Source organism: Suricata suricatta, chromosome 3 (assembly GCF_006229205.1).
Source record: "Suricata suricatta isolate VVHF042 chromosome 3, meerkat_22Aug2017_6uvM2_HiC, whole genome shotgun sequence".
Taxonomy (NCBI): Eukaryota; Metazoa; Chordata; class Mammalia; order Carnivora; family Herpestidae; genus Suricata; species Suricata suricatta.
The window spans coordinates 47,046,177-47,073,915 of NC_043702.1; the positions used below are offsets into that span (position 1 = coordinate 47,046,177).

Genomic DNA, 27,739 nt, shown 5'->3' on the forward strand with positions numbered 1-27,739 from the left:
GGACTTAGGTGATGATGACGTATCCGTGTAGGTTCATCCTTGGTGAAAAAACAAAAAAGTATCGTTTTCTGGGGTACCTAGGTGGCTCAGTTGGTTGAACAGATGACTCTTGATTTTGGCTCAGGTCATGATCTTAAAGTTCGTGGGATTGAGCCCTGTGTCAGTCTCTGCACTGGCAGAGTAGAGCCTGCTTGGTATTCTCCTTCTCTCCCTTTCTCTCTGCCCCTCCTTCACTCACATACATGCATGCTCTCTCTCTCTCTCTCTCTTAAAATAAGTAAACATTACCAAAAAATGTATGTATCATTCTGATGAGTGATGCGGACAATAGGAAAAGCTCAGGTCATGATCTGGAACCAGCTTCAGATTCTGGGTCTCTTTGTCTCTCTACCCCTCCCTTACTCATCTCTTTCTCTGTCTCTTTCTCTCTAAAATAAACATTAATACAATATTTTAAAAATTATATTTATTCCATAAAAAGGAAAAATATGTTCAATAATTTTGTCTCTAAGCTTCCTGCTAAATATTTTTACTTTTCAAAGAAACAATGAAACTACCAATAGTAATTATGACACAAGTAATAGTAAACTAAATCCAATCAGAAATATAACCAGATAGAATTAAAGTGCCCTTTAATAGGCAGATATTTGAGACAAGAATTTCAGGTTTCATATATGTTTGTATTCAGAGAAAGACAATACAAGGAACAGAACACTTTTCTTCTTCCATCAATTCTCATCCTTTCTCATTCAAGCCACACAGTCTTTTCATCAACAAAGAGCTGCATATTAACTTGTCTTTCTCAGACTCTAACTGTTGGCACAACATGTGGCCTGTATTCACTAAAATTACTGAACCAAGATTTGCACTTTAGGAACACCTTTCCCACTAAACAATTAGAATATGATGGAAAATTGAGAGAAAATGCCCTTATGTGTCAAACATTAATATTTCTTTGCAGTAGAACCTTACTTAAAAACAACAATGACAAATTTATGTGGAAATGTTACTTTTATTTCCAGAAATAATACTTACAAAATAAATTTTGATGAATAGAAGAAATTTCTGTAGAGAATGACCTTCATAGTTCAATCATAACCTATCAAATAGTTTTTATTTCTCCTTGTAATTTCTTTAGACTATTTCCACACACAATGGGCAAAATTTTCAACTGTTAGCAGTTAGGGTTTTCCTAGAAGCATTGATTTCAAATCATTTTTTGTTTTAGAAAAAACACTGCAATGTGACGAAGATTTTGTCAAGGTCATACCAACTTACAATTTTGAATTTGTGAACTTCTAGAAAACCAAAAGGACACTATTCTACATAACAATATGTTAAAATATTTTTTCAATGTTTATTTTTGGGAGACTGGCAGAGAGTGTGAGTGGGGGAGAGGCAGAGACAGAGGGAGACACAGAATCTGAAGCAGGCTCTAGGCTCTGAGCTGTCAGCAGAGAGCCCAGTGTGGTGCTCAAACCCACAAACCATGAGATAATGACCTGAAGCGAAGTCAGATGCTTAACTTACAGCCGCCCAGGAACCCCTTCAATGTCTATTGTTAATGTATATTGTTAATTCTGGGTAAAGTTACATTTTTGCAGACTGTTAGGCATAGGTAGAATCTAGACAGATATATAAATAAGAACAAATTTTCTCATCCAATTAATTTCAATACTCTAGATTTTGGTTAAAAGAGTATAGGAAAATGTCTTTGAAATTAGAGAAGGAAGTGGGCTATTTTCCTGAAAATAAAATAAACCCCCCAAAAGAATAACAATTGGAGGTTCCCTACAGAGAACAATGACTTACAGACATCAGTAATAATATGTTAAATAGACATAAGAGAACTTAATCAATTTGTTCGCTATCTTTAAATTAATTTTTGTTTCAGTTTATGAACTAACCTGATATGGTTTTGGAATCACTTTTCCTTGAACCTCAAAAGAAAAAGGTGGATATGTTTAAACTGGGCTTTAACTAAGCCAGAGTAAAGTATCTTTGATAGCTAAAACTGAAAATATAAACTTAATAAATATTTGGAAGACTTATAATTGAACAAAAATGGGTTTTGCACCCTAACCAAGGCTAGTTTAAAAGAAAATCCAAAACTGCACTAAAACTTCTAAAATATCTGTGCTTTTAATTTCTCTTCCTACTGCTAATGTATTCTCCAGCACCACTCAGTTTTAAGAAGCATTTGCTTCTAAGTAGCAGAGACTGAACTCACTTTCCTTTTTACATTCCTACTTAAACCTATTATTGTCAGGCATTGGTCTCCAATCACTCTGAAAAACTTCTCTTGTCAAGTTGTCCACATTTCCAAATCCAAAGTCAAGTAATCCTCTCTTTGTGACTCAGTTGTTCACTGTTACTCCTTGACTATCTCTTTTGTTTCTATCCTCACAGCCATACTTGTTCAAGGCCCATCGCTGGGTCCTTTACATTCTCCCAACTTCTAAATGTATGTGAAGGGCTCATTCCTTGTATCACACCTCTTCTCTATCTCTACTTACTCCCTAGATGACCATCAGCTTTCTGGTTAACTCCATGGTCAAACTATACCTAATTGCATAATTACTGTCTCCTTTCAGATGCTTAGGAGGCATCTCAAGCCTGACAGGACCACAAGTGTCTCATTCTTGCCCCATAAACATTTATTTTTGTTAGTTTTCTTCAGTATGCAATATCTGATTCATCAACATTTCCTTGACTTTCAAACATTCAGACTCTTACCACTTTTCACGCTGGGGTGCCATTATTCCTTAACACAAGCAACTGTCATCTGTACCCTAGATGTAGAGTTAACCCCCCACTATCTCCTTTCTGCCATTATTACTCCCTTCCTTCCAATTGACTCTCTTCATAACAACTAGAGTGATTTTTTTCAAAATAGCAGTCACATGATCTTACTTTCCAAATGGAAATCTTTTAATCACCCCACAGCATTTAGAATAAATCCTATGATCTTTATTATGGCCTACAAAAATCTACCTAATCTGGCCCCCAAATTCTTTTCCTAATTCCTCTCCTACAGATTTCCCCAGCCTATGCTTTCCCTAGTTTCATTGGCTTCCCTTTGTTCTTTAAAGAATCTAATTACAATCTTGCCCCTGTGGATTTTAGGAGGTGTTCCTGCAGGCATCTTTAGCACTTGTTGGCTCACTTTAAATTTTTGCTTAACTGCCACCTCATCAGAGAGGTTTTCACTCCTTTCCTTATGTAAAATGACAGCTGTCATTTAGCTACTCTCTTTTTATTTTTCCACAAAGTTGTAAACATCCAAATTAAATATTGAGTTGTTAGTTTGAGTCTTACCTTAACCAAAATTAAATGAAAACAAAATTATGTTGTTTTTTTCACCACTACTCATCTGAATTTTCATTTGTACATGTAGGTGTATATTTGTAAATATATACATTTGTTGACTAAATGTGTGTATACCATGAATCTGTGCATGTGTGCTTATATATGCATGTGAACAAGTGCAAGCATACACACACATGGAAACAGAGAAAGCTGCCTAGTTTCTTTCTCTTTTCCTTCTTTTTTTTTCATTGCTTGTTTTGTGGTTTTAGTTTCTTTCTTTACTAGTTTGCTCAATGAGCTTTGGAAAGATGAAGTGAGCCAGAAGATGACAATACTTGGTTGGAAAGTTTCTACTTCCTACTTCCTTCATTGTAAAAAAAATGTTATTTCAGTAAATATATTTCGTGTTAAAACTATGTATTTGAAAGTATATACTATTTACAATAGTCAAGACATGGAAATGATCTATGTGTCTATTGACATGAATGGATAAAGAAAATGTGTGTATATATGTGTGTATACACATATATAGATGTATGTATACATATGTATACACATACATATGTATGTACACATATATATGTATCTACACATGTACACACACACATATATAGTATATATTTCATTTTTATAGCCAATATGTTGGAAAATTATTTGGCCATAAAAATGAAAGAAATTCTGCCACTTGTAATAACATGGATGGAACTTCAGGGCATTATGTTAAGTGGATTAAGTTAGATAGAGAAAGACAAATATTGTATTTTCTCACTTATACATAGGATCTTTAAAAAATGAACTCTGAAACAGAAAACACATTGGTTCTTGCTATAAGCAGGGGGTGGGGTAGGGAACATGGGTGAAAGTCATGAAAAGGTACAGATTTTCAGTTATAAGATAAATTAGTTCTGAGTAATGTGCAGCATGATAGCTATTATTAAAAATACTGTATTTTATATTTGAAAGTCGTTAAGAGGATAGATCTTAAAAGTTTTCATCAAAAAGCTTTTTTTCCTGGTAACTACATGAGGTGATGGATATTAACTAATATTATTGTTGTAATCATTTCACAATATGCACATACATTAAATAATTATGTTGTAAACTTTAAAAAAGGAAGAAAATATTTAATATATCCATGTCCAGCTTTCTTGAATACATTCATAATCTGAAAATTTCTGATGAAATCATTGCATAGTTCCCTTTTGTCCTGCCAGTTCTATGTATAATTTCAGGATATGAATATAATTACAATAAATTTATTAGATACATGCATTGTATTTACAATAAAATAATATCTTAAGTAAAGATATAAAGTATCTTTTCCTCTCAGCTACCAAAGACATTCTTAATATTATTATTTTTCCATGAAAGAAAGAGACAATTTCCTGAATGTTTTTCACAGTATAAAATTACAAAAGCTCAGCTTCAAGATGAAGTTCCCTGAATTACATAGCATAGTTTTCACTACACTGGTGCTTTGTGATTTAATACGCTACTGATCTGACAGATATACCATGGACATACCATGAGGGAGGAACACTGAATGAACTCACAGTGAATTTTTTCTTCAGGTGCTTGAAAAGCCCATAATGTGTATGTTAATGTCAGTCACTCTTGCACTCAAAATTATAATAAGGGATTTCTAGGACTTGCAAATAGTCAAAAGTGCATATTTTCAGTGAAGTGGTAGTCTTTGTATAAAGAACCCTCCAAGGATAATCTGAAACTACAAGGATGGTCATCTTTGTGTTTCTATTGACTACGCAGTTTTAGAATTCAGTAAATTAAGTTGTAGAAAGTAGAGCGTGATGCAAAAGATTATTATTGACTATTGCAATACAAATATTATTTTGCCCAATAGAGATACAATTGATTTTGTGTCTTACAAAAGATAACCCAAAATATTACATTTTATTGTCCGATATGGTATCAATCAGTTTTTATGCATTAAAATATTAATACCATCATTCCTGACTGACTATACAGCACATATACAGTATAGCATATATATATATATATGAAAACTATACAGTTGGTTCTTTAAATAATCCTTTAAACAAGCCTAGTGTCTTATTGCTCTCCTAATTAAAGAGCTGAATAGAATGTTTGAACATATCATTTTATATTTTACGGGAAAAGAGATAAGTAACATAAACCATGCCTATGTATACATATATGTGAATGTGTTAATTTACATAACACTTCCAAAATAAAACTTTTGTACTTCTGTTTGCTATATTTCTTTGTTTTACTATATAAAACATTGTGGCCAAAGATACACTAAATAAACACTGTGTGGTATTTTCTCTGATACATTTTGTCTTGACACTTTTTAAAACAATGCTTTATATTTTTTCTTTATCTTCTCCCTTATATGTACCAAATTTGGATAACAACATTGATAATAACAATTGTTATGGACTCAAGGGCAAAAAAAGCTTGCAGCCCATAGCAACATTTGGGGTGGAAATAAAGTTGAGGTTTAACATCTAGCACATCTTTTTATCAAACATGCCACTTAAGTTTCTAGACATATCTTTGTTGATACAAAAGGATACAGTGACGTATTTTTTTATAATAAAAATTTCACTGGGTGCCTGGATGGCTCAATGGGTTAAGCATCCAACTTTGGCTCTGGTCATGATCTGACAGAGGGTTTGGACCCCACTTTGGGCTCTGTGCTGACAGCTCAGAGCCTGGAGCCTGCTTCGGATTCTGTGTCTCCCTTTCTGCCCCTCCCCTGCTTGTGCTCTGTCTATTTTTCTCCCCAGAATAAATAAATATTAAAAATTTTTGTTTTAATTTCACTGGTCTGCTAAGAAAAGCAGTTTTTAGCATTGTGGAGAGAATTTTTGTCAGATTTTATGACATGAATCATGCTTCCTTAGTTGGAAACATCATGCTGATGATTTGAACTTTACTTTTTGATTGCACTGGGGAATGTCAATAGAGAGGTGTCAACTGTTTCTCTATTAATAGCCTACAAATAATAAAAATAGTTGTCCCCAACTGAGTAGGCAGGCAGCATTTTCCAAATTGCTACAAATACACTGAGGTAAAATGTGAGCAGGATGAGGAAGTATTGTACCGTATCATATCAGAATTTCTTAAAGAGTAAAATCTGTATGAAGACAGTAATTTGGGAGTTAATATATTTATTTTGACATATTTTTTAATTGGATGTATTTTATATGTATTATAATGCCTACTGGATCCAAGTAGCAAGTAATTGATAAGAAGTAACATTAAATAAGAGTGACAATGGTTCTCGCCAAAACAAAAACCTAGACACAGACATATATATTTGTGTGTGTGCATCTTTAGTATATTTTGACATATATCTTTGACTATGTTTAAATGTAAAAATACACATGCATGTTAAAACATACCTTTACTACAAAGTACTGATAATGCAAACATACAAAATTAAATTTATATCAAATGTTACTTCTATTTTAGTCATTAAATCTTATATCAAAGGAGTCAAGCCATATTGAAAAAATATTTTTTACTATTAAGAAATAATATTGTTTGTCGTGTCCCGCCCTGGCCAGCTCCGGCCCGTGGGGCGGTGAATCCATGCGGGTTCATGATCCTGAGAGAGGGAGAGAAAGGGCAGGAAGGGGGAGCATAGAGAGTAAGGACACAACACACGGTTTCCGATCAAGACCCCTCTTTTATTAAGAGATCAAGAACCCACAAGGATTCACACAATTGTTAATTACGGAAATTTTGACATGTGTGACCATTTTGAAAATTATTTATATGAAATTAGTATGACTGGTCTCAGATTGCTAGATATTTTATAACCCAAAAATGTTAACATAACTTCTATATTTCATACTCATTTTTGAGATTTTGGAAAATTGAAAATGAAGACTATAAAGTGAATATGAGAACAATTAAATTGTCAGAATTTAAAATATTATAGGAATCCAAATCCAACAATAGAGGATGGTTAAGTTAAAAAAAATACTTGAATGGGATATTATGAATCCATTAAAACAATTATGAAGAAAATTCTGTATGAATAGAAAAACTGCTATTGACAATATTAAAGTGAAAAAATCAATTTGTTACCAAGTTAAACAAAGGTGGGATTTTTTTCAGATCTCAAAATGGATATATATATATATATGTTACAAAAATGCATATTTTTAGTGAAATAAAAATAAAAAGAAATTACAAGTCATGCAAATTTAAATAGTTTTAATATTTAGTCTTTGAACAAAAAATAACTATATGAGAGCAATTGGATTTACAAGGAGGAACTGGGGATTGGTCCTCTCTTTTCTCCTTATATTCTTTCTATCATTTCTGCCCCTTTTCCCTTCTTGCGGTAGTCCTCCAATAAAAACAAACAAACATAAACAACAAAGTCCCCAGTGACTAAAACAGTGGTTCTCCAATAAAAACAACAAAATCCACGCATCCCGTGACTAAAATGATGGTTTCTTTTCATAGGCAGCTTTTAGTACTGGCCAGAAGCTCTGGCCTCCCTGACTCTAACGGTGCTGTTCAAACGTAAAAGAATGCAGCACAAGTTGAGGTTAAGTTCTTGAAAGTCTGTATACCTCCCCTTGGAATTAGGTGCTTATGCTCAGCATACATGCCTAACAAACAGGAAAACAAAACAAAACAAACAAACACAACAGAGAATTGGCCAGAACAAAGGATGTGAAAGGGTAAGTTGCTTTAGTGAAGCCAGGGCCATATTTTGAAAATTGGTTCTGCACAGGTTTACCAAGGGATGTGTGTATGATACATCCATAAGTGCTTGATTTTCAAAAACTGGGCAGAATGGAGATGACAGGTGGGAAGGGTAGAGGCTGGGGATAATTTACAGGTAGTTTAGTTTGAAATTCTGCTTTACTTCTCAGGGCAATTTCATCCTTAATTTATTGCTTGTCATAATCTAATGTTAAATAATGGTATCTGCATATATTCCATGGTACATTCTATGCAGAATTATCTTCACGTAGCATCAACTATTTTTAAACTGTCCACAGACAACTTTTTACACATTAGGAAATATAATTTGAATACTACTGATTACACCCAGAAAAAACGGGGCAAAGCTATGGTGACACATGCAGCACAGAACAAGGAAGTGCATTTAAAAAGTATAAATTAATTTTATACAATATAAAATATATAATAAATCTATAAAAATATTTTCAAAAACAGATATACTCGTAAAATATATTATTTAAAGTATCACTACCAATATGTTACAATAAAATAAAATAGTAAAATAAAGGGATACAATATTATTGATGCCACCAATAAAGTTATTATGCAACTTACAAGAATATACTTCCAAGCATTAAATAAAAATAATGATACATAATAAATGGAAAATATACCATATTCAAATTAGAAGAATTAATATTATTAAAATGTACATACCACTCAAAGCAATCTTCAGATTCAATATAATCACTAAAAATAATACCAATAATATTTTTCACAGATGTAGAACAAATAATCTTAAAATTTGTATGAAACCACAAAAGACTCCAGTAAGCCACAGCAGTCTTGAGAAAGAACAAAACTGGAGCATCACAGTCCCACATTTTAAACGATACTACAAAGCTATTATAATCAAAACAGTATGATATTGGAATAAAAACAGAAACCGAATCAATGAAACAGAATAGAGACCCCAGAAATAAACTCTCATTTATATAATCTATGACAAAGTGGGTAAGAATATATAATGGAGAAAGAACAGTCTCTTCAATAAATGGCGCTAGGAAAATTGAACAGGTATGTGCAAAATAATGAAAGTGGACCTCTTTGTTACACCATACAAAAATAAATTCAAAATGGATTAAAGACTTAAATGTATGACCTGAAACCATAAAATTCCTAAAACAAGCAAAAAACAAAACAAAACAAAAAAATATAGGCAGTAAACCTTTGGACATTGGCCTTAGTAATATTTTTCTGTCTGTGTACCCCCCACCCCCAGGCAAGAGAAACACAAGCAAAAATAAACAATTGGAACTATATGAAACAGAAGTAGTCCAATAGTCACATTTGAAAGAATGCAAATTGGTGCGGCCACTATGGAAAACAGTATGAAGTTTCCTCAAAAAATAAAAAATGGAAATACCATGTGGTTCAGTAACTCCACTTCTATATATTTACCAGAAGAAAAATAAAACGTTAACTTGAAAAAACACATACATCCCTATGTTTATTGCAGCATTATTTACAATAGCCAAGATATGGAAGCAGCCTAAGTGTCCATCTATGGATGAAGGATAAAGAAGACATAGCATATATATATATGCTATGTCTTCTTTATGTGTATATATATATATATACATATATATATATGCTATGTCTACTTTATGTGTGTATATATATATATACATATATATATATGCTATGTCTACTTTATGTGTATATATATATATATACATATATATATATGCTATGTCTACACATACACACACACACACACACAATGGAATAGTACTCAGGCACAAATGAGGATGAAATCTTGCCATTTGTGGTAACATGTATGAATGGAGAAGGCATTGTGTTAAGTGAAATAAGTCAGACATAGACACACAAATGCCCTATAATTTCACTTGTATGTGGAATATAAGAAGAAAGCAAAACAAAAGAGAAACAGATTCATAAATGTGGAGAACAAACTGGTGGTTGCCGGAGTGGGAAGGGGTAGGGGGGAAAGGAGAAAAAGGTGAAGGGAATTAAGAGGTACAAACTTCCAGTTATAAAATAAATAGGCCATGGGGGGAGGATAAGTATGCCAGAGGGGATACAATCAGTAATACTGTAATCAGTTTGTATGCTGACAGATGGTAACTACACTTATTGTGATGGGTATTTGTGATAAATTTAATTTATAACTGTTGAGTCATTATGTTGTACATATGAAACATTATCTGGTATGTCAACTATAGTTCAATTAAAAATAAAACAAACAAAGATACACAACTTTCATATAGTTCCACAACTTAGGCTTAAAATGATTTTTCTTGTTATTTTACAAAATGAAACTTTAAGTGGTAACAAACCCAAAGGTGTAGAGGGACATTCTATTGGTTTACAATTCATAATTGACAATTATAAAATGAAATCTCTAATACTAGTTGCATTTCTCTACTGTAGTCTAGTTCTTTAATGCCTTTTCTCCTAATTCTATTTAGATAACATAGAGCATAAACATTAAAGTGTAGTATTTTCACACACCCTGAACAAAGACTATTCAATAGACAGCCATCAATCAGTCTAATAGATGGTGGAAGATGGAAATGGAAGACTTGAACATCACTGAGAAAGGCTTATGAAAATGGCTTCAGTTAGGATACTGGAAATGATGACTTTATCCAGAGTCTGCCTCAAACTCAATTATGGATAAAAGTTTCAGTTTAATTCTATTTAAACCGTGGCTTTCAATATGAAATGTCAAAGCAATACAGTTCCATGATTAGCTAGACACATACATGTATTTATGTTGGGGCAGGCACTTCTTGACTGTGAGGAGGTTCTATAGGAGGAAATTCTATGTCCTCTTGTTTTCATCCTCATAATGATTAATCAAAATAATATTGGCCAAATTAGACTGAAGCACACACCACAAGAAAAATCCCAGGGAAGGTGTTTGAAATGGATTGAATCATGCATTGCTTTACGTGTACCTCATATTTTCTTATTAACTTTTAAATATTATTTAGCAGGTGAAAACTTGGACCCAAATATCAAGAAGTGATTCTTTTCTCAAGTGTCAGATTAGTGAATAGAAGTTTAAATTACTAGGAATGTTCAAATTTGAGAATAAGTCTGCTCCATTTTTATAGCAATACAAGTCCCTGCAGGACCAGTAAATTCCAGCAACCTGGCCTGACCATGACTTCCTCTGGAGCAGAGAACAAAGCAGCAGGCTGCATAGCACCGAATCTCGACTTGCTGGGGAAGGTCACCTCAGCGCCTGTTGGGAGATACTTCAGCCATGTTGAAGCTGCTAAAGCAAAAATCAAAATGTTTGTGGGGCAGCAACAATAAGGCAATCATTCCCTTTCCTCTCTTCATAGCATCAGTGTGACAAATCTCATACAGTGAAAATAGCTCTGAATTGCCCAGAGGCTGCCAGGTGAGAGGACAGACGCAGTGTGGCTTTAGTTTAAGGGCAGATGAATAGGTCAAGGATTTAGAGGAAAACTTTCTTTTTACCAGATCCTGAGTTTCACACTTAAAAAAAATTTTTTTATTCTCACTGACTAGAATTCAGAATGACGTAACTTCACTGGAAACTATTCTAATCATCGTTTTTAACAGTATGATTAACAGGCAGTGTTATATTTGTTTCTGGTGTATAGTATAAACGTTCAACAATTCTACATACTACTCTGTGCTAATCTATCTCGAAACTGTGGCTTATTACAAAATCTTAAATGCAATTTTGACCCTAGCCCTCTTACATTCATATGGGAAGCACTGATTCGGTGTCTAAACTGTGCAAGATGTTGCACTAGATGCTGTGAGGAATGAAGACATAAAGGAAATAACCCTTGCCATGAAAGGGTTATAATCCAATGGCTTTCAGGTTTCAAAAGTTAAAAAGAAAATATTCCAAAAATGAACCCTGAATTGTGAACTACTGTGATCACCTCTGTACACCTGTGCTTCTTCCTCTTTTTTAATTCTCTGTTAGCAAGTCTTAGCGATGAGAGCTTGAGAGAGAGTTTGAAGTTATCCAAAGAGCATGGGGATGAGAGAAACAGATTTTCCTTTGAAGCTTCGAGTTCAAATGCAACACACGGTCTGTCATAACACAGATTTGCAAAGACACGTGAGGCAGGCACACTGCTCTTAGATCAAGATTACCTGGGTGTATTTTAGACTTTATTAGCCTTTTTGAAACAAAAATAGATCCCTATTGGGAAGCCTAAATAAGGGCAGTCTCAAAGGCAAGCTGTCAGTGTCCCAAACATTCTAGGAGAAAAGTAATTTTAGTAAGTAGTAAAAATGAAACAAGTTAAATCTTAAGCTTTTACTATTTTCCAAATACTCTGCAAAGTGTGGTCATCCTCATTCTCTCATTTATTGTCCCTAAAAATGAATATTTGAGGTCAATGAGCCTTTGCATATTTTACCCAAAGCAGGTAAGTAAGTGGTAGGGCTAGGACTCATTCCACCAATAACTCCTCCCTTTCTCCCTGAATCTGGTGGCCCTTGGAATCACATCTGTGTAGCAAGTAAATGCATCGATATATTGTCTCTATGCCTTTTTAAATTCTATTCGGGAAGTATCCAAAGCACAGATATGGTTATCCTACCTGAAAGTTAAGTGCTGGTAATAAGGACTTTGTTTCTTGTAGAGGTTTTTTTTTTTTTTTCTTCTGTTGGAAACCAAAGTGATTGCTTTGTTCCTCAAACAGATTAATATTTTATGAAGATTTTATTTGTTTGTTTGGTTTTCTTGCTTTTCTTTTTTTCTTTTCTTTTTCTTTTTTCTTTTTTCTTTTTCTTTCTTTTTTTTTTTTTTTTTGGTTGTGGGTATTAAGTATTAACCCAGGGTTTGCTTTGTTTTTCCTATTAGTTCATATATATGTAGCAAGGTGAAATGTCTCTCAAAATCCCAGGAAAGGGTCTTTAGATGAGTTGTTGGATTACTTTTATCTGAAAGCCACTTGAAATCAGAATTGCCATTTCCCTATGCTCCTTCACTTGTACATGGCCACTTATATCTCATTCTTTGTGTATTGTTTTGTTTCCTTTTTTTGCGAACCATTGATTTCAACTTTTCAATGCACTTAGCCACAACTCCATTATATTTTCAAGTGTTAGATCTAACCATTGTCAGGCAGTAGACAGATTTCTTTTGTATCTTAACTTTAAGTTCTCAAGAGAAAAAGATCTGAACTATTCACCTCACAATTTCATTTCTCCTTACTTCATTCAAAGTAGCCGAGGTGTGGAATCACGTGGTGGAATCACTTACAGCAGTCCTGAGGGTAAGCCTTTGCTCAGAAAAGGAAGAGTATGTTTTTGGAAGACATGTCAAAAAATTTGTCACTATTCTATGAAGAGGGGTTATAATGATCATGTAGATTTTAAATATTATCAGCTACTATAACATTGACTCATTCTAAATTAATCAACTAAAACTGCTATCTATTAGAGTTCACGGCCATTCAGATAGACACCCTGTCTGTAGGCCCTGATAACTTTGCACATTATCAAAAGTCACCCTTTAGACTTTCAAATATCAGTGCAGACCCAGCCTGAATTTCCTTATCTTATCTGGGTACAGTATATAGTATACTAACTACACTAAGAATATGGAATTAGAAAAGTCCTCATGATAATTTTTGTGAGTTTGATCTTCCAGACAATCTATGATCAAATAAAGCATTCTTTGGCAAAGGATATTAATAGCTGGTAAGATATTCTTAAAATACATATACACATATTTCCAAATTCCTAGTTTATGCAAGTAAACATATATGTAATAATATATGTATAATATTGTGCTTTTAGATACTTAGGAAAAATAAGAAGAACAACTTTCTCAGATTTACCTCAGATTTACATGCAAAGAAGCAGAATCCAGAATCTTTTTATAAAATATATGCCACTAACTGTAAAATTAAGTCAATACTATTGCCTGATGGATTTTAATGTTCAAATCAAGCATTGATATAGGAATGCATGTATATACATACACATATACATATTATGCATTATTATGTAAGTAAAGGAATGATATTTCCATCAAAAACTTTCCCTTGACTAGTGTGCAAGTGGACTTGGAAATAGAAAGGCAAGGGCAAGTCATTGAGTTTAGTACGCATTAATTAGTGATGTATGTAAATGAAAACTAATGCACTCCATACAACAGCCTTCCCAAGCATAGTTTTGTTGGCATAAAAGAACAGAAGGAATAATAGCAAAAGAAAATATATCTACAATTGATTCAGAAGCTCTCAATATGATCACTTCCTTTTTTTTTCTTATGCTAAATAACTCTAATGTTAATGGAAATTAAGTGAAAATTCATGGGTTAAAATGTAAGTTTTATTAATACTCAAATGGCATGTAGATGGTATTTGTGAGTGATGAGTCAAAAAGAAAAATATTTATAAATCAGTGGTAACTAAAACTGCTATATCATATCAAGTTAGTTAAATATATGAGGTTGTACTTATAAAGGTAAACCTTATATTAACTTCACTTCCGACACCATTTTAAACTCAACTTTATAAAGATTGTTGAAAAAAATCAATCTTGGATTTACAATTGATAGGGAAGTGAAAATAATATTAAAATGAACTATATCATACACATATTAAGTACTTGTTTCACCAGTAAGCATGGAATTTTTTCACCATGTTTAATTAGCTTTTTCATTTTTTTTTACATTTATATATTTTTGAGAGACAGAGAGAGATAGACCATGAACAGGGGAGAGGCAGAGAGAGAAAGATACAGAATCTGAAGCTGGCTCCGGGCTCTGAGGTAGCTGTCCCCACAGAGTCCAATGCGGGGCTTAAACCCATGATCTGTGAGATCATGACGTGAGCCGAAGTCAGACTCTCAACAGACTGAACCACCCAGGTGCCCTTAGCTTTTTTTCATATTGTAATGGCAGTTTAAAATGGGAAGTGGCTTCTCTAAAGAATTATGAATAAATTCATTTACGTTTGATAAATATCATTACTTGTTTAAAACACTTAAATATTAATAAATTTGAAGACTTTAGAGGATCATGACCTGTAGAATATAATTTTAAAATTACTATCAATCAGTAAAAGGCAACTGACTGGTATCTTTTCATGCAGGTAATTAATTTCAGACTTCACCTTTGGTGTTTTTCTTTTTTAATGTCTTTAAGTCATTGAATTATCATCCCATAATGACATCTATAAAAATTATATAATTATATATATCATATTTAAATAGAATATACAATTTAATTATTTGAAAAGTCCAGAAATATCAGATATTTTTTGGACATCTCTTTCTTACCTGCTTGTGAGCATGGTCATATGAATTAATGTGATTGTCAAACTCTTGATGCTTATAGTACTGCTTGTCACAGAGTTCACAGTAAAAATTGGCCTTCAGATCTTCCAGAGCTTTTGCTATGGTGTTCTCCTTCTCAGCATAATCCTAAAAATTAAAATTGCAGCAATTAGTTCTTCCCTAAGTTGACTTTGTTCTGACAGTTGTCAAGTTAAGCATAATAATTAGAGTTAGAAACAGAATATATCAAAGAAAAACAAAGCAAATTCCAGCAAACTAAGTCAGAAGAGATTATGAGCTGAAGAGAATAAAAGATTCACAGAAGAAGCCAAGATAAGTGGTGGGAAGAATAGGAAAAACCTGCAGAAGCAAACCAAGGAAATAGAAGCCCTTGTTTGAACAAGTTCCTGTGCTGTGTTGGCAAAGAAGAAACCAAAAATCATATAGTTATGTTGATTCCACTGCTGACTTCTGGCAATGTCTTCGTTAGTATAAAACTTGTACATTCTGAACATCTAAAATGCGTCTTGCACAAGAAGTCCACATCGGTGCACAGATATTCAAGTTGAGTATTTTTGTTTGCTCGTTTCTTTAAATATCTATATAGTAACGTATCCATCCTTAGTAGATTTCACTTGACTAATGTTTTCATCTTGACCCCTATCATTTTAAGTTGAACTTTCAAAAATATTCTAGATTTAGAAAATGGGATTCTTTTCTGCAAGTTATTTGCCTAAACTGAAAAGCATTAAACTGTATAAGCAGATTGCTTTCATCATGCTCACAGTAAATAAAGATGGCTATATAATCAAACCCCTGAAAAAATGCAAAAAATGTAGTCAGTTATCATTAGCTTTCATTTACAAAGCATAAAATAGCAAAATGTTTGTGGCTTTTAGGTTTTCTCTAAATTTACTTGCTGTTTCACGGTTCCTTAAATGTCAATGTTGTTAGACATAAATAAATTTTACATGTTGAAACATTGTTCAAGTCTTTTGCTGAAGTGCTGATATGAAGATCTAAACTTTAGTCCTTGCCAGAGAATATATTATGTTCCTAACTTAAAGATTCTCTCATATCCAACCCCTTTACAATTCAAATTAAGTACATATTCAGGCCTTTTATGTGCTACTGTAAGAAATTGTCTCAGGCACTGGGAAATGGAGATACAATGACATGGTCCTCTCTATGTCAGTGGCAATTGTCCTCTCTTTAAATACACAAGGTCTCACAGTTTGAATGTTTGTTTCTACAAAATACAAAGTGATTTACTAATTGTAATTTAATAAATGACTCATACTTTCCTTACTTTATTGCACTATGTGCACACATCACATACCAAAATTCACCATATTTATATATATACCTTCTGATATATATTATAATAACTAATAAATATATTTGCTATGGTCTATAAATACATAACTCAGTTTCTCACTGTAATGACAACAATCCATTGTTCTATTAGTTTTATCAACTGCACAGAGGTGGTAAATTGCAAAATCACTCAAATTGTTTATTTACTTTTATCAATTCAGTAATTAATTTACCATTTCTCATCAGGTTTGTGAAATATTTATTATTCTTTTTGATTACTTAAGATATGTTTTTTAAAATAGCTAGTTTAAAAAGATGAAAGTGAGTCATATATAACTAAACTTGTTACTGAAAATTTACAAAATCTTTAAAGTAATATATTATAGATTAGCTAATTTAAATGAGACAAAAATTAAGTACTATGATTTCATGGCTAAAGTGTGTGAAGCAGAGATAAAATTCCAATCAATATGAGTTATATTATAATGGCAATAGTTTTTGGTTCAAAGCTGAATTAGCCTTCAAAATAATATTCTTGAACAGCAATTTCTTTGCAAACGAGTTGATTCTCCCCATTAATTATAATTACAGTTAAGCTGCTTCCTCACTCAAAATATTTCATTACTTCTTATTATTGTGTAGGTTTATTTTTTCTTCCTAAGATTGATATTCCCTCAGAGAAACAATAATTGTTTCTTACTTATTCTTTCCATAAAAATCAGAGAATTTCTGAGTAAAGCAAACTGAAATTCTCAGGTAAATCACAATCTTCCAAAATACTAGCCTTAGCTGAAGTTTGAAGAGAAAAACAAATCTAAAAACAATAGCTAGTGTTGACTCAGTGCTTGTTTAGGATCAGTCACTGATTAAAATTAATCCTGATTAAAATTATAGAGATGTATATGTTAGACATTTTCTCATTTTATGGTGAAGGAACCACAAAACATAGGAAAGTGAAATAATTAGGTCATGGATATATAGTGAATAAATATGCAGCCCATACTTGAACCCAAATAATCTCTTCATAGAATTTCATTACATTTAAACTTTTTAGCTCATAAAAAAGTAGAAATAGTATAATAACTCTCACATACCCATCAACTGACTTCAACTATCAACTCAAGGCCAACATTGTTTCAATGTACCTATCCTATCTCATACTCTTTCCTCTGCCACAGATAATTTTTAAGGAAATTCCCACGTTCATATAATATTACCTGCAAGTTTTTCAAAATGTATTTTTAAAACAGGACTTTTTAGAAATATCAGCACAAAACCAATAGTAGGCATAGAAAAACAAACAAAAACAATGAGGAAACCACAATCATTCCTTACTGTCATTAAACATTCTTTGTGTTCAAACAACTACAATCATTTAATAGTTGTAACTAGTTTGTTCAAACAGATTTCAAGTAAACCTCATACACTCCCATGATCTGATATATTTTCCAATCTCATTTATCATAAGTCTTTTCCCATTATCTATCTATCTATCTATCTATCTATCTATCTATCTATCTACCTACCTAACATCTATCTTCCTCTAAGATATTAAAAGAAATACAGCAAAGCAGAATGGGGCAACTCGGTAGCTCAGTTGGTTATACGGCTGACTCTTAATTCTGGCTCAGGTCATGAGATCATGGTTTGTGGGTTCGAGCCCCACATCAAACTCTGTGCTGTCAGCACAGAGCCCAATTTAGATCATCTGTCCCACTCTCTCTCTGCTTCTTCCCCTCATGCACCCTCTTTTTCTCTCTCTTTCTCCCTCTATAAAAAATATTTAAAAAAAGGAAATATAGAAAAGCTGAAGCTGAGGTTGCAACAGATTGCACAGTAAGAAACATTTTTGTGCTAGAACTTTCCATTTGAAATGAGCTACAGTAGACTCAGGGCCATATTCTAGAATATGTTAGAGAATAGAAGAATTTGTGTGTGTCATAAGAGAAAGAAACCATATGTATTGTCGTTGATTATACATTTTTCTCAAGTGTACATAGAAAAAATCAGCCCTCATTAGGTCACATGACCCAGTGCCCCATAACCCTTCTTCATTGTGGGTGATACTCAGAGACATTACTGAGATTATAAAACACAGTGACACATACTCTACACAGCCATCCCACTGCAGGAGGTACGAAACACATTTGACTGGATTAAAAACGAACACAGTTGTTCATCTAACCTCAACCCCATCTGACAAACCCATTCCTTTCAACTACGTTTGCAACTCTGTAATGTTCCACTAAATGTGATGGCAGAGTGAAGAAGGGATAAATTTCATGCAGCTAGTCAAATCGTCCAAAACCATTGAATTTTATTTTTATTTTTACTTAATTTGATTTGATTTGATTTAATTTTTTAATGTTTATTTTTGAGAGAAAAAGACTGAGCAGGAGTGGGGGAGGGGCAGAGAGAGGGGAAGACACAAAATCTGAAGCAGGCTCCAGGCTCCCGAGTTGTCAGCACAGAGCCAGGAACCATGGGCTGAGCCAAAGTTGGAAGCTTAACTGACTGAGCCGCCCAGGTACCCCAACATTTTAGATCTATCTAAAAAGAGTAACAATTGAATCCCTAATTTCAGGAAAATGGCATATAATTCCAGAGTATAAAGTCAAGAATCTTTTAATATGCAACATTAACAATTGCGTGGTGCAATACTTTTTATAGATCAGCAAACTGAAACACAGAAGTTAATGGTTTGTTCATAGTCCTAGGACTACTCCATCCATCATATATTTAAAAATGAATAGTACCAAAATGGGACTTTCAAGGGAGAAAAGTTTGTTTTGGAAGATGGCCCATTTCATGGTGGCTTCAGCCTAACATATGGTGTCAAATAATATTTAACCTCCTTTAGAAAAACATCCATAATTCAGTGCACTTGAGTACCCTTCCCCAAGGAATGTGAGGTCCATGAGGGAAGGGATTTGTGTCTGTTTTGTTTACTTCTCTATCTCTAGCACCTTTAACAGGGCTCAGCATTGGCAGACATTAACATATATACAGACACTTTTGCACACATACAAAAAAGCACACAAAACAGAAACTAGCAGCACTAGATATGCAGTATTATTAAAAGAATTGTGCTCATGTTTGGATTTGTGGTATTCAGTTATTTACAGTCATTTGGGGGAAATCCCTTTAAAACTAATACCAAGTTATGCTGTATATAAATTATCATTGCTAATAGTAATGGTAATCATATATCACATCCTAATATTTCTGCTAGAAATACTCCTTTTAAAGAAGTTAAAATTTTGAAGATATAAATAGATTTGGCACAGTTAGTACATAATTATTTTCAATGCTACAAAGGAACATTTGTATGTAATTAACACTTAAAAGACTTAGGAAACACACATACACACACACTCTCTACTATTAGTTCAGCAAGAATAAAAGCATCCTTGTGATTTTTACCCAGGATAAATTTTATCATAAGTTCTTTTAAAAAAGGAAACAAAAACAACTCTTCGTTACATTTTGATTATAATGAAAAAAAGTACTCAAAGAGATGGCAAAACTATTCTTTTCTAGAAGAATTCCAGACAGAAGACATTTCATTTGGAAATCCATAGTCCACAATCTATATTTTCTATAAAGTAGTGCACATCTAATCCATGTCTCATTCTAGTCATTATTTAAGAGACTGGCTCTGAGATGGCCCAGCAGCTTCCCCCAGTACTACCTTGACTACATTTTGCTCTGGCCTATGTTGAGACACCTTCCTTTCCTGTCCAAGGGCTTCTCTGACACATAACCTGGAAGTTTGCAGGACTTCACTCAGTACTAAAAAGTGCAAAATCCAGGAGTGCTGAGGAATTAATACAATATAGATCCACTCTTGACCATTGTGCAGGGTGAGAATTCCAGGATAAATTATGTCCTCCATTCTCTGTCGGGCAGTCATTTCCGAGATTCATTCCTATGATTCCACAGAAAGTCCCAGTAAGAAGGAGTGCCAGTACCTGTAATAGTATTTGTAAGGCAAACAGTCTAGCTTCATATTAATTTTTGTTACTTGCCTGTTTTATTTTTCTGAAACTTTGTTTCTGCCTCCTGAAATAATTTTCCTAAGAATTAACTGCATAGAAGCCTTTGTATTAGGCTTGACTTTCAAGAAGAAACTGAAGCTAAGATTATAAGTTTTGTTTTAGTGTTTCTTCTGAATGTCTTGCTTACAAACTACATTTACCAGAATAATTTAAGATGATATTTTTCAGTTAAAAACTCTCTACTAGTCCCCCATTGTTATTGGAATAAATATTCTTACAATGACCTACATACAATTCCTATTCTACCTGGTTTCTGACTACATCTCTACTATCATCTTCTAGCATTCTCTTTCTCACTATGCCTTAGCCATCCTTATTTCCTTTATGTTTCTAAAACTTTCTCAACCATACACCCACTTTCATACTTAAACTTGGTATTTATTCCCCATGGAATGTTTTTACAGCAAATGTTTGTATGAAACACTCATTAATTTTCAGTCGATCTCTGCTAAAATGCTATTTCCTTGATGATGAATTCCTTTGTCATCCTTCTAGAAGAAAAACATCTTTTTAGTCCCTGTCTCCTTTCCCTTTTTGTAATTATATGCATTGCAGGTACACAGCTTTATGAGTTAGTATCTGTACGCTCTACAGAGTGATCACCACAAATCCAGTTACTATCTATCCCCATACAGCTGACTTCCTTCACTCATTTTGCAGATTCCAACCCCTTCTCCTCTGGTTACCATCCGTCTGTTCTCTACACCTGTGAATTTTGTGAATTTGTTTTTGTTTTAGTTTGCTCATTTATCTGAGAGTCCACATGAGTTAAATCTTAAAGTATTTGTCTTTCTCCAACTGGCTTAATTCATTTAGCATAGTACCTTCAAGATCCACCCGTGCTGTCACTAATAGTACAGTTGCATTCTTTTATGGCTTTCCCTCTTTTATCTTCCCGTTTAATGTGAAGAAAAGAAAGTTTATTCAGGAATAAAACAGTTATATAGCACTTCTGGATATTGGAGTCTGAAAGCTATATAAAAATAAGGAGAGACTGAGCACAAAAGAAGGCATGCAGGAAAACCGATGTTAGTCTTTTTCTGATTTAAATCCCTACCCTACTAGACAGGAGGACAACCATTTCTGGGTGACAAAAGCTGTGTCACTGCCTCAAAAATATATATCATTCTCTTCATAAAAGCCAGGTTTTATTATTTCAAGGGCTTAAAAATGGATAACAAGATAATTTTGAAGCATATAGAAGGGACAGCTAAAAGTTGAGTCAGAAAGTTACAATTTTTCAAAAGTCATAGATGTATTGAATGGAATTATAATAAAACATATGCACTTGAGTATGAGGGGTTTTTTTTAAAGGATTCTACAGAAATGCACTCTCATCTATACCACCATGAAAGGTGAAGCCCAAGGTAGAACACAGAAAAGAAACTGAGTATTGAATGGCATATTTCCTTTAAAAATTTTTTTTTAAATTTATTTTTGAGAGACAGAGACGGACAGCATGAACAGGGGAGGGTCAGAGAGAGGGGAAGACACAGAATCTGAAGCAGGCTCCAGGCTCTGAGCTAGCTGTCAGCACAGAGCTGGATGCAGGGCTTGAACCCACAAACTGTGATATCATGACCTGAGCCCAAGCCAGACGCTTAACTGACTGAGCCATCCAGGTACCCCTTGAATGGTATATTTATGTAGATAACTCTGGTGAGCAAAACTGAGTGCAGCCCAACAGAAAGGACAAAGTATATCTTATGTCCACATTTACGAGAATTGGAGAAAGTAAAGTTGTTTCTCAAAATTGGTAACTCCTTTCAGAGTTAGTTTCAAGGCAAGAGTATTTATTCATCAGGTTTTAACTAATTTTTTTCCTGCCATTTAGCTGATAACAGCCATTGGAAAATCAGCATTGTTTCTAAACATAGAACCTATTCATGTAAAAACAGAATGGATTTCCAAGCTTTAGCTATCTGAGTATACTCTTGTCCCCCGTCAATTGGCTTGTGTCTTTGAAGGCATCTGTTTCTGTTTTTAACCATGGGTCCTAGAGGAAGCCCTAGCCTGTGACTAGGGCTTGTTAGGTGCTCTAGTTAATTTAAGCCAGTATTTAGTCCAACTTGAGAAGGTAATAGAAAATTTAGTTACACTTTTCCCTTCATGTTTGGAAAGATCAGAGGGACAGCATGTTCTAATAATTGGCTGAAATTTAACACTACTCTGCACTCTCCCATAAAGCAAGGCAGTGGGGGATCTCATTTTTAAGGCAAATTACAAAAAAGTATATCAGGTTTTCTGAAGCTGAATGCCAGCTGAGGTGTGTAGAATTCTACTTCATATTTATAAAACCACATATAGAGATTAATGATTCCAACCTGGAAATTGTATATAAATAAATTCTGCAAAGAGTCCAGTATAGAATATGAATAGTAATAATTTAGACATCTCTTAACTTTATAGGCAGCAGCCATTTTCTCTGAAAGGTATTGGAAAGGGGTGAAATGATCTGACGCATATCTGTTACTGTCTCAGTTTTAACAGTAACCTCAGTTAAGACAGTTTCTCTAGTAAAATGTCTCGCTGGTATCCTAGCTTGAGGTCTCTCAGAAACAGACAGTGAGATGAAGGGGTTCATGTGAGATCTCAGGAAACTCTGGTGGAAGAGCGGCAAAATATAAAGAGTAGAAAGGGGAGAAAGGTTTCTGGCTTCAGCTCTGAACAGGCGCAGAGCTTGGTAGTCATTGCTCCTATCCTTATGACAAAAACAATCTACGAGAAATTAAAATCAATTTTTTTTTCTCAAAACTGTGAGAGAACCAAGGTCATAGGGTAAAACACCACTTCAAAATCTGGAGAGACAAGCAGATCCAGGGATGTAGTGACACATAGCTGCTTACTTGTATCTGCGATTGCTGGAGCCATGAACTGGTAGGAACTCTCAAATGTTTACTGATGAATTCTATGGTCCGATAATGGTCTAGTGTATGAGACAGAATCTCTTGGTGGCTGAAATCTTAGAGAGACCCCCAAACACTTCTGTAGCTTTTCTTTTCATGATTTCTACCAGGTTTTCATGAGGATAATCTGTGAAAACCCCTTGGTCCCCAAAAGGATGTTTGGAATTAAAACTACTGTGAAATAAGCCAAGAGTCTTATCTATAACTAAAACCTACTCCCAAGGGATAAGGTATTTCCATGTCACAATTCAAAGATGTTACTATAGCCAGGAAAAGGAATTTACTTTCTTTGCAGTCTTCCTGCCTCATTAAAGTTGTGGGGTCAATATAGTTGAGGGTCATGGCCTCAAAAAAGTAGACTGGGGATTTTATAGCCAAATAATTGAGTAGGGGCATGGGAGATCAATCATAGGAGAAACACATATGGCAGTCATAGCCCTGATACAGAGACATATTAAAGGATGAATATTGACAGGTTATAAAATTCTCCATCCCCCCTACATTCCTGACACAACTACAGGGTTCCAGTATCATAGTGGATTAGAGCTGAAGGAGTTGGACAATACATGCTTTCACGGAGGAGATGTACATTGGGGAACACAAAGCTATAAACGCACACAATTAAGGAACTAGAGGACCTCAGTTCCTATTATGTGATACATGTTCATCTTTTAACGAAAATTTACATAGCATTGTGAAAGGTAAGAAAAAGAAACAGTCTGAAGGGAAAAGATAAGCACAAAACAAAGTTCAGAATTTAAATATTCTAAAGATGTTGGTGCTATCAGAGAAGGAATTTAAAACAACTGTGATAAATGTCTTAAAGTCTCTAATAAGAAAAATAGGGAAAATGCAAGAATAGGTGCAAAGATGAAAACTTTAAAAAACAGCATATGAAAATGATATAAATCAAAAACAGCTCAACTAAAATGAACAACGATGTGTCAATTGAATCTTTACCACATTGAAATGCAGAAAGGAATGAAAGGAGGAAGAAAACAGAAGAACATCCAAGAACTATAGGATAACATCAAACAGTATAAAATATATGTATTTGGAGTACTAGGAGAAGAGAGACAATGGGGCAGAAAGAATATCTGAAGTAATAATGGCTGGAAATTTTTCCAGTGAATAACACACACCAAACTGCAGATTTAGGAAGCTAACAGAACACCAAAAGAATCTAAATAGCAATACAACAGCAACAATAGCCTAGACATATCATATGAATACAGCAAAAAATTAAGACAGAGAAATCTTGAATTCATAATTCAAAATGGGAAAAATGTCTTACTTCTAGAAAAACATGGGTAATAATTATGACGAACTTTTCATCAGAAACCATGCAGGTTAGAAGAGAGTGAAATGGTAGTTTGAAATTTTTTAAATGTTGAAAGAAAAACAAAATAAAACAATACCCATATCAACCTAGATCTCTACATCTGGCAAAATTATCCCTCAAAAGTGTGGGAGAACTAGACTCAGATAAACAAAAACTGAGTGAATTCATTGCCAACACATGTGACCTGCAAGAAATGTTAAAAGTTTTTCAGAGAGAAAATTATATAGGAAAAGTGTTGGAGAAAAAATTAATTAAGGTATATCAATTAAGGTATATCTCTACCTACCTATTCATATATACATATGTTTTTAACAAATATTTTTAATGTTTATTTATTTTTGAGACAGAGAGAGACAGAGTACAAGCAGGGAAGGAGTGGAAAGAGAGGGAGGCACAGCATCTGAAGCAGGCTCCAGGCTCTGAGCTGTCAGCATAGAACTTGACGCGGGGCTCGAACTCACAAACCACGAGATCATGACCTGAACCGAAGTTGGACATTTAACCAACTGAGCCACCTAGGTGCCCCTATATATATGTTTCCAATTGATCCTAAAGTTAACTATTTGAAACAATAATACTAAAAATGAATTGGTCAATTATGGCATATAGATAAATAAAATGAATCACAACAATGTCAGAAAGGACTGAGGGAAGCATTAGGAATGCTTTGATAAAAAATACCTGTACTGTATGTGAAATGGTACAGGGCTCTATGAAGGCAGAGTTAGATTTATCAATACATATGTTGTAAATTCCAGATCAAACACTAAAAAAGTATTAAAAAGGAGTGTAATCTACACTCTGAGAGGTGATAAATTTGAATCATAAATTATTCAATTAAAGCCAGAAAAAGCAGAAAAAAATTAGGGGGAGAAACAAATAACAAATACAACAAATTGAAGTAATTACAAAAGTGGTAGTTATTACAATTGTAGTAACAATCACTTTAATATGAATGGTCTAAGTATAGCAATTAAAAGACACAGAATGTGAGAGTAGTTAAAAAAAACAACCACAGACTAACTATATGTTGCCTACCAGAAGCCCACGTTTAATATGCAGGCTCAGGTTAAAAGCAGAGAAATGGAAGCCAGTAAAGATTATAGTTTGAATGGTTACCACGGGAGAAAAGGAAGCTTGCTTATGCTAGGAACCCTGGAAACGAGTGCAGGATACAAACCCCAGAGCTCCCGTAACATGAAGCAAGGAAGCTATGCCCTATACCATTTATCCAATAAATCCCTTTAAGCATTTGTTGATAGCGGTGTCCAGAGGGTATTTATGCTTGGAACTTCAGGAATTCTCATGTTCAAGAATGGTCTCTAGGGTCTGGTAAAAGTTCTCAGGAAAAGAATTCAGGTACTAGCAGTCAGAAGCCAGGACTGTGTGTATGAAAATGATAATTGTTGAGGGGTTATGGATGGGGCATGAAGAGTATATATGTGTATTTTCACTACTTGATGTTACATTATAGAACTGTTCTAATCTTACCTCTGTAAGTTCTATGAAGTCAGGATCTTTAACTGCTTTGTTCATTGCCATATCCCCAATGCCTAAAAGAGTAACTAGAACAAACAAGTGTTTAAGAAATATTTGTTCTATAAATGAATGAATAAAATGTAACCAAATTTTTTTTGTGTTTTACATATCATTTATTGTTTCCAATCTTGAACCATGTTTTGGTGGTATGCACTATTTAGTTGGGTGGAAAAACATTTGAAGTTCCCAAAATGCACACTTTTTTTTTCTACTGAGATTTAGAGGCTTAATACTTATAATCCTTGCTAAGTATCTGTGCTAAATTTAATGTATTTCTTACACTAATATTCTAAAGAATGATTTTAAATATTCTAAGTCAACACTGTCAATTCTACATGAAATTATGGTTTAGTCTGCAAAGGGAAGAAGAAATGATGTACCCAGAAATACAAATATCTGCCCATTATGATCAGCAAAAACCATGTTCATCATAAAATGGAAAAAATAAATCTATTCATACAATTAAAATTAAAAAATAATAAAAATGAAACCGACCCACAAATCCATTCACTCAGTAGTTATTTATGGAGTGACTGTATTATGTACCCTCAGAAACAGTAATATATAGAAAATAAGCTCTTTTCTATTAACACCATTATGTTGGAGATGAAAAAGAAAGACAACTTTTTCATTATGATATATATAAGTGTTATAATAATTTAGATCCCTAAAGAAGACTATGATGGGCACACAATGATGAGCAAAATGCTTCCAATTAAGGGAGTCAGTGCAGTCTTTCAAAATAATGCTCAATTCATTAACACTCCAAAGGTGTCAGCAGGTAAAAGAAGAAAGGAGCAGTGGATTTTATAGTCCAGGAAAATTAATTATATATAGAACCATGTAATATTACACTGTTGAAAACATCACGAGCTATGTGGTATAGCTGATGTATGCTGTGGAGTAGGGTGAGGGACTGTTACTGGTGGCGATTATCGAAAGGCAAGGCCAAGGTCAGATTATGAAGATGTCTCTATGTATGCTAAGTATTCTGAATGTTTATAAAAGCTGAGAAGGGAGGCTCCCTAGGTGGCTAAGTCCATTAACTGATAAACTCTTGATTTTGACTCGGGTCATGATCTCACGGTTCCTGAGATTAAGCCCTGTGTTGGGCTGCATGATGACAGCATAGAACCTGCTTGGAATTCTCTTCCTCTGCCCATCCCTGGTGCTCTGTTTATCTCTCTCTGTCTCTCTCTCTCAAAAATAAATACTTTTTTTTTTTTAAAGCTGAAGGGGAAGTCAGTAAAGACTTTTAAGCAAGG

The 27,739-nt window shown here is 33.9% G+C and overlaps 1 protein-coding gene across 1 annotated transcript in view; it reads right to left on the minus strand.

Moving 5' to 3' along the window:
- Nucleotides 1-26,477, minus strand: part of ZNF804A (zinc finger protein 804A) — a 71,391-nt gene extending 44,914 nt beyond the window's left edge. The window contains 2 exon segments of the mRNA XM_029933290.1: nucleotides 15,316-15,459; nucleotides 26,427-26,477. Of these exon segments, the coding sequence (XP_029789150.1) occupies nucleotides 15,316-15,459; nucleotides 26,427-26,477 (195 nt within the window).
- Nucleotides 26,478-27,739: the final 1,262 nt, after the last annotated feature.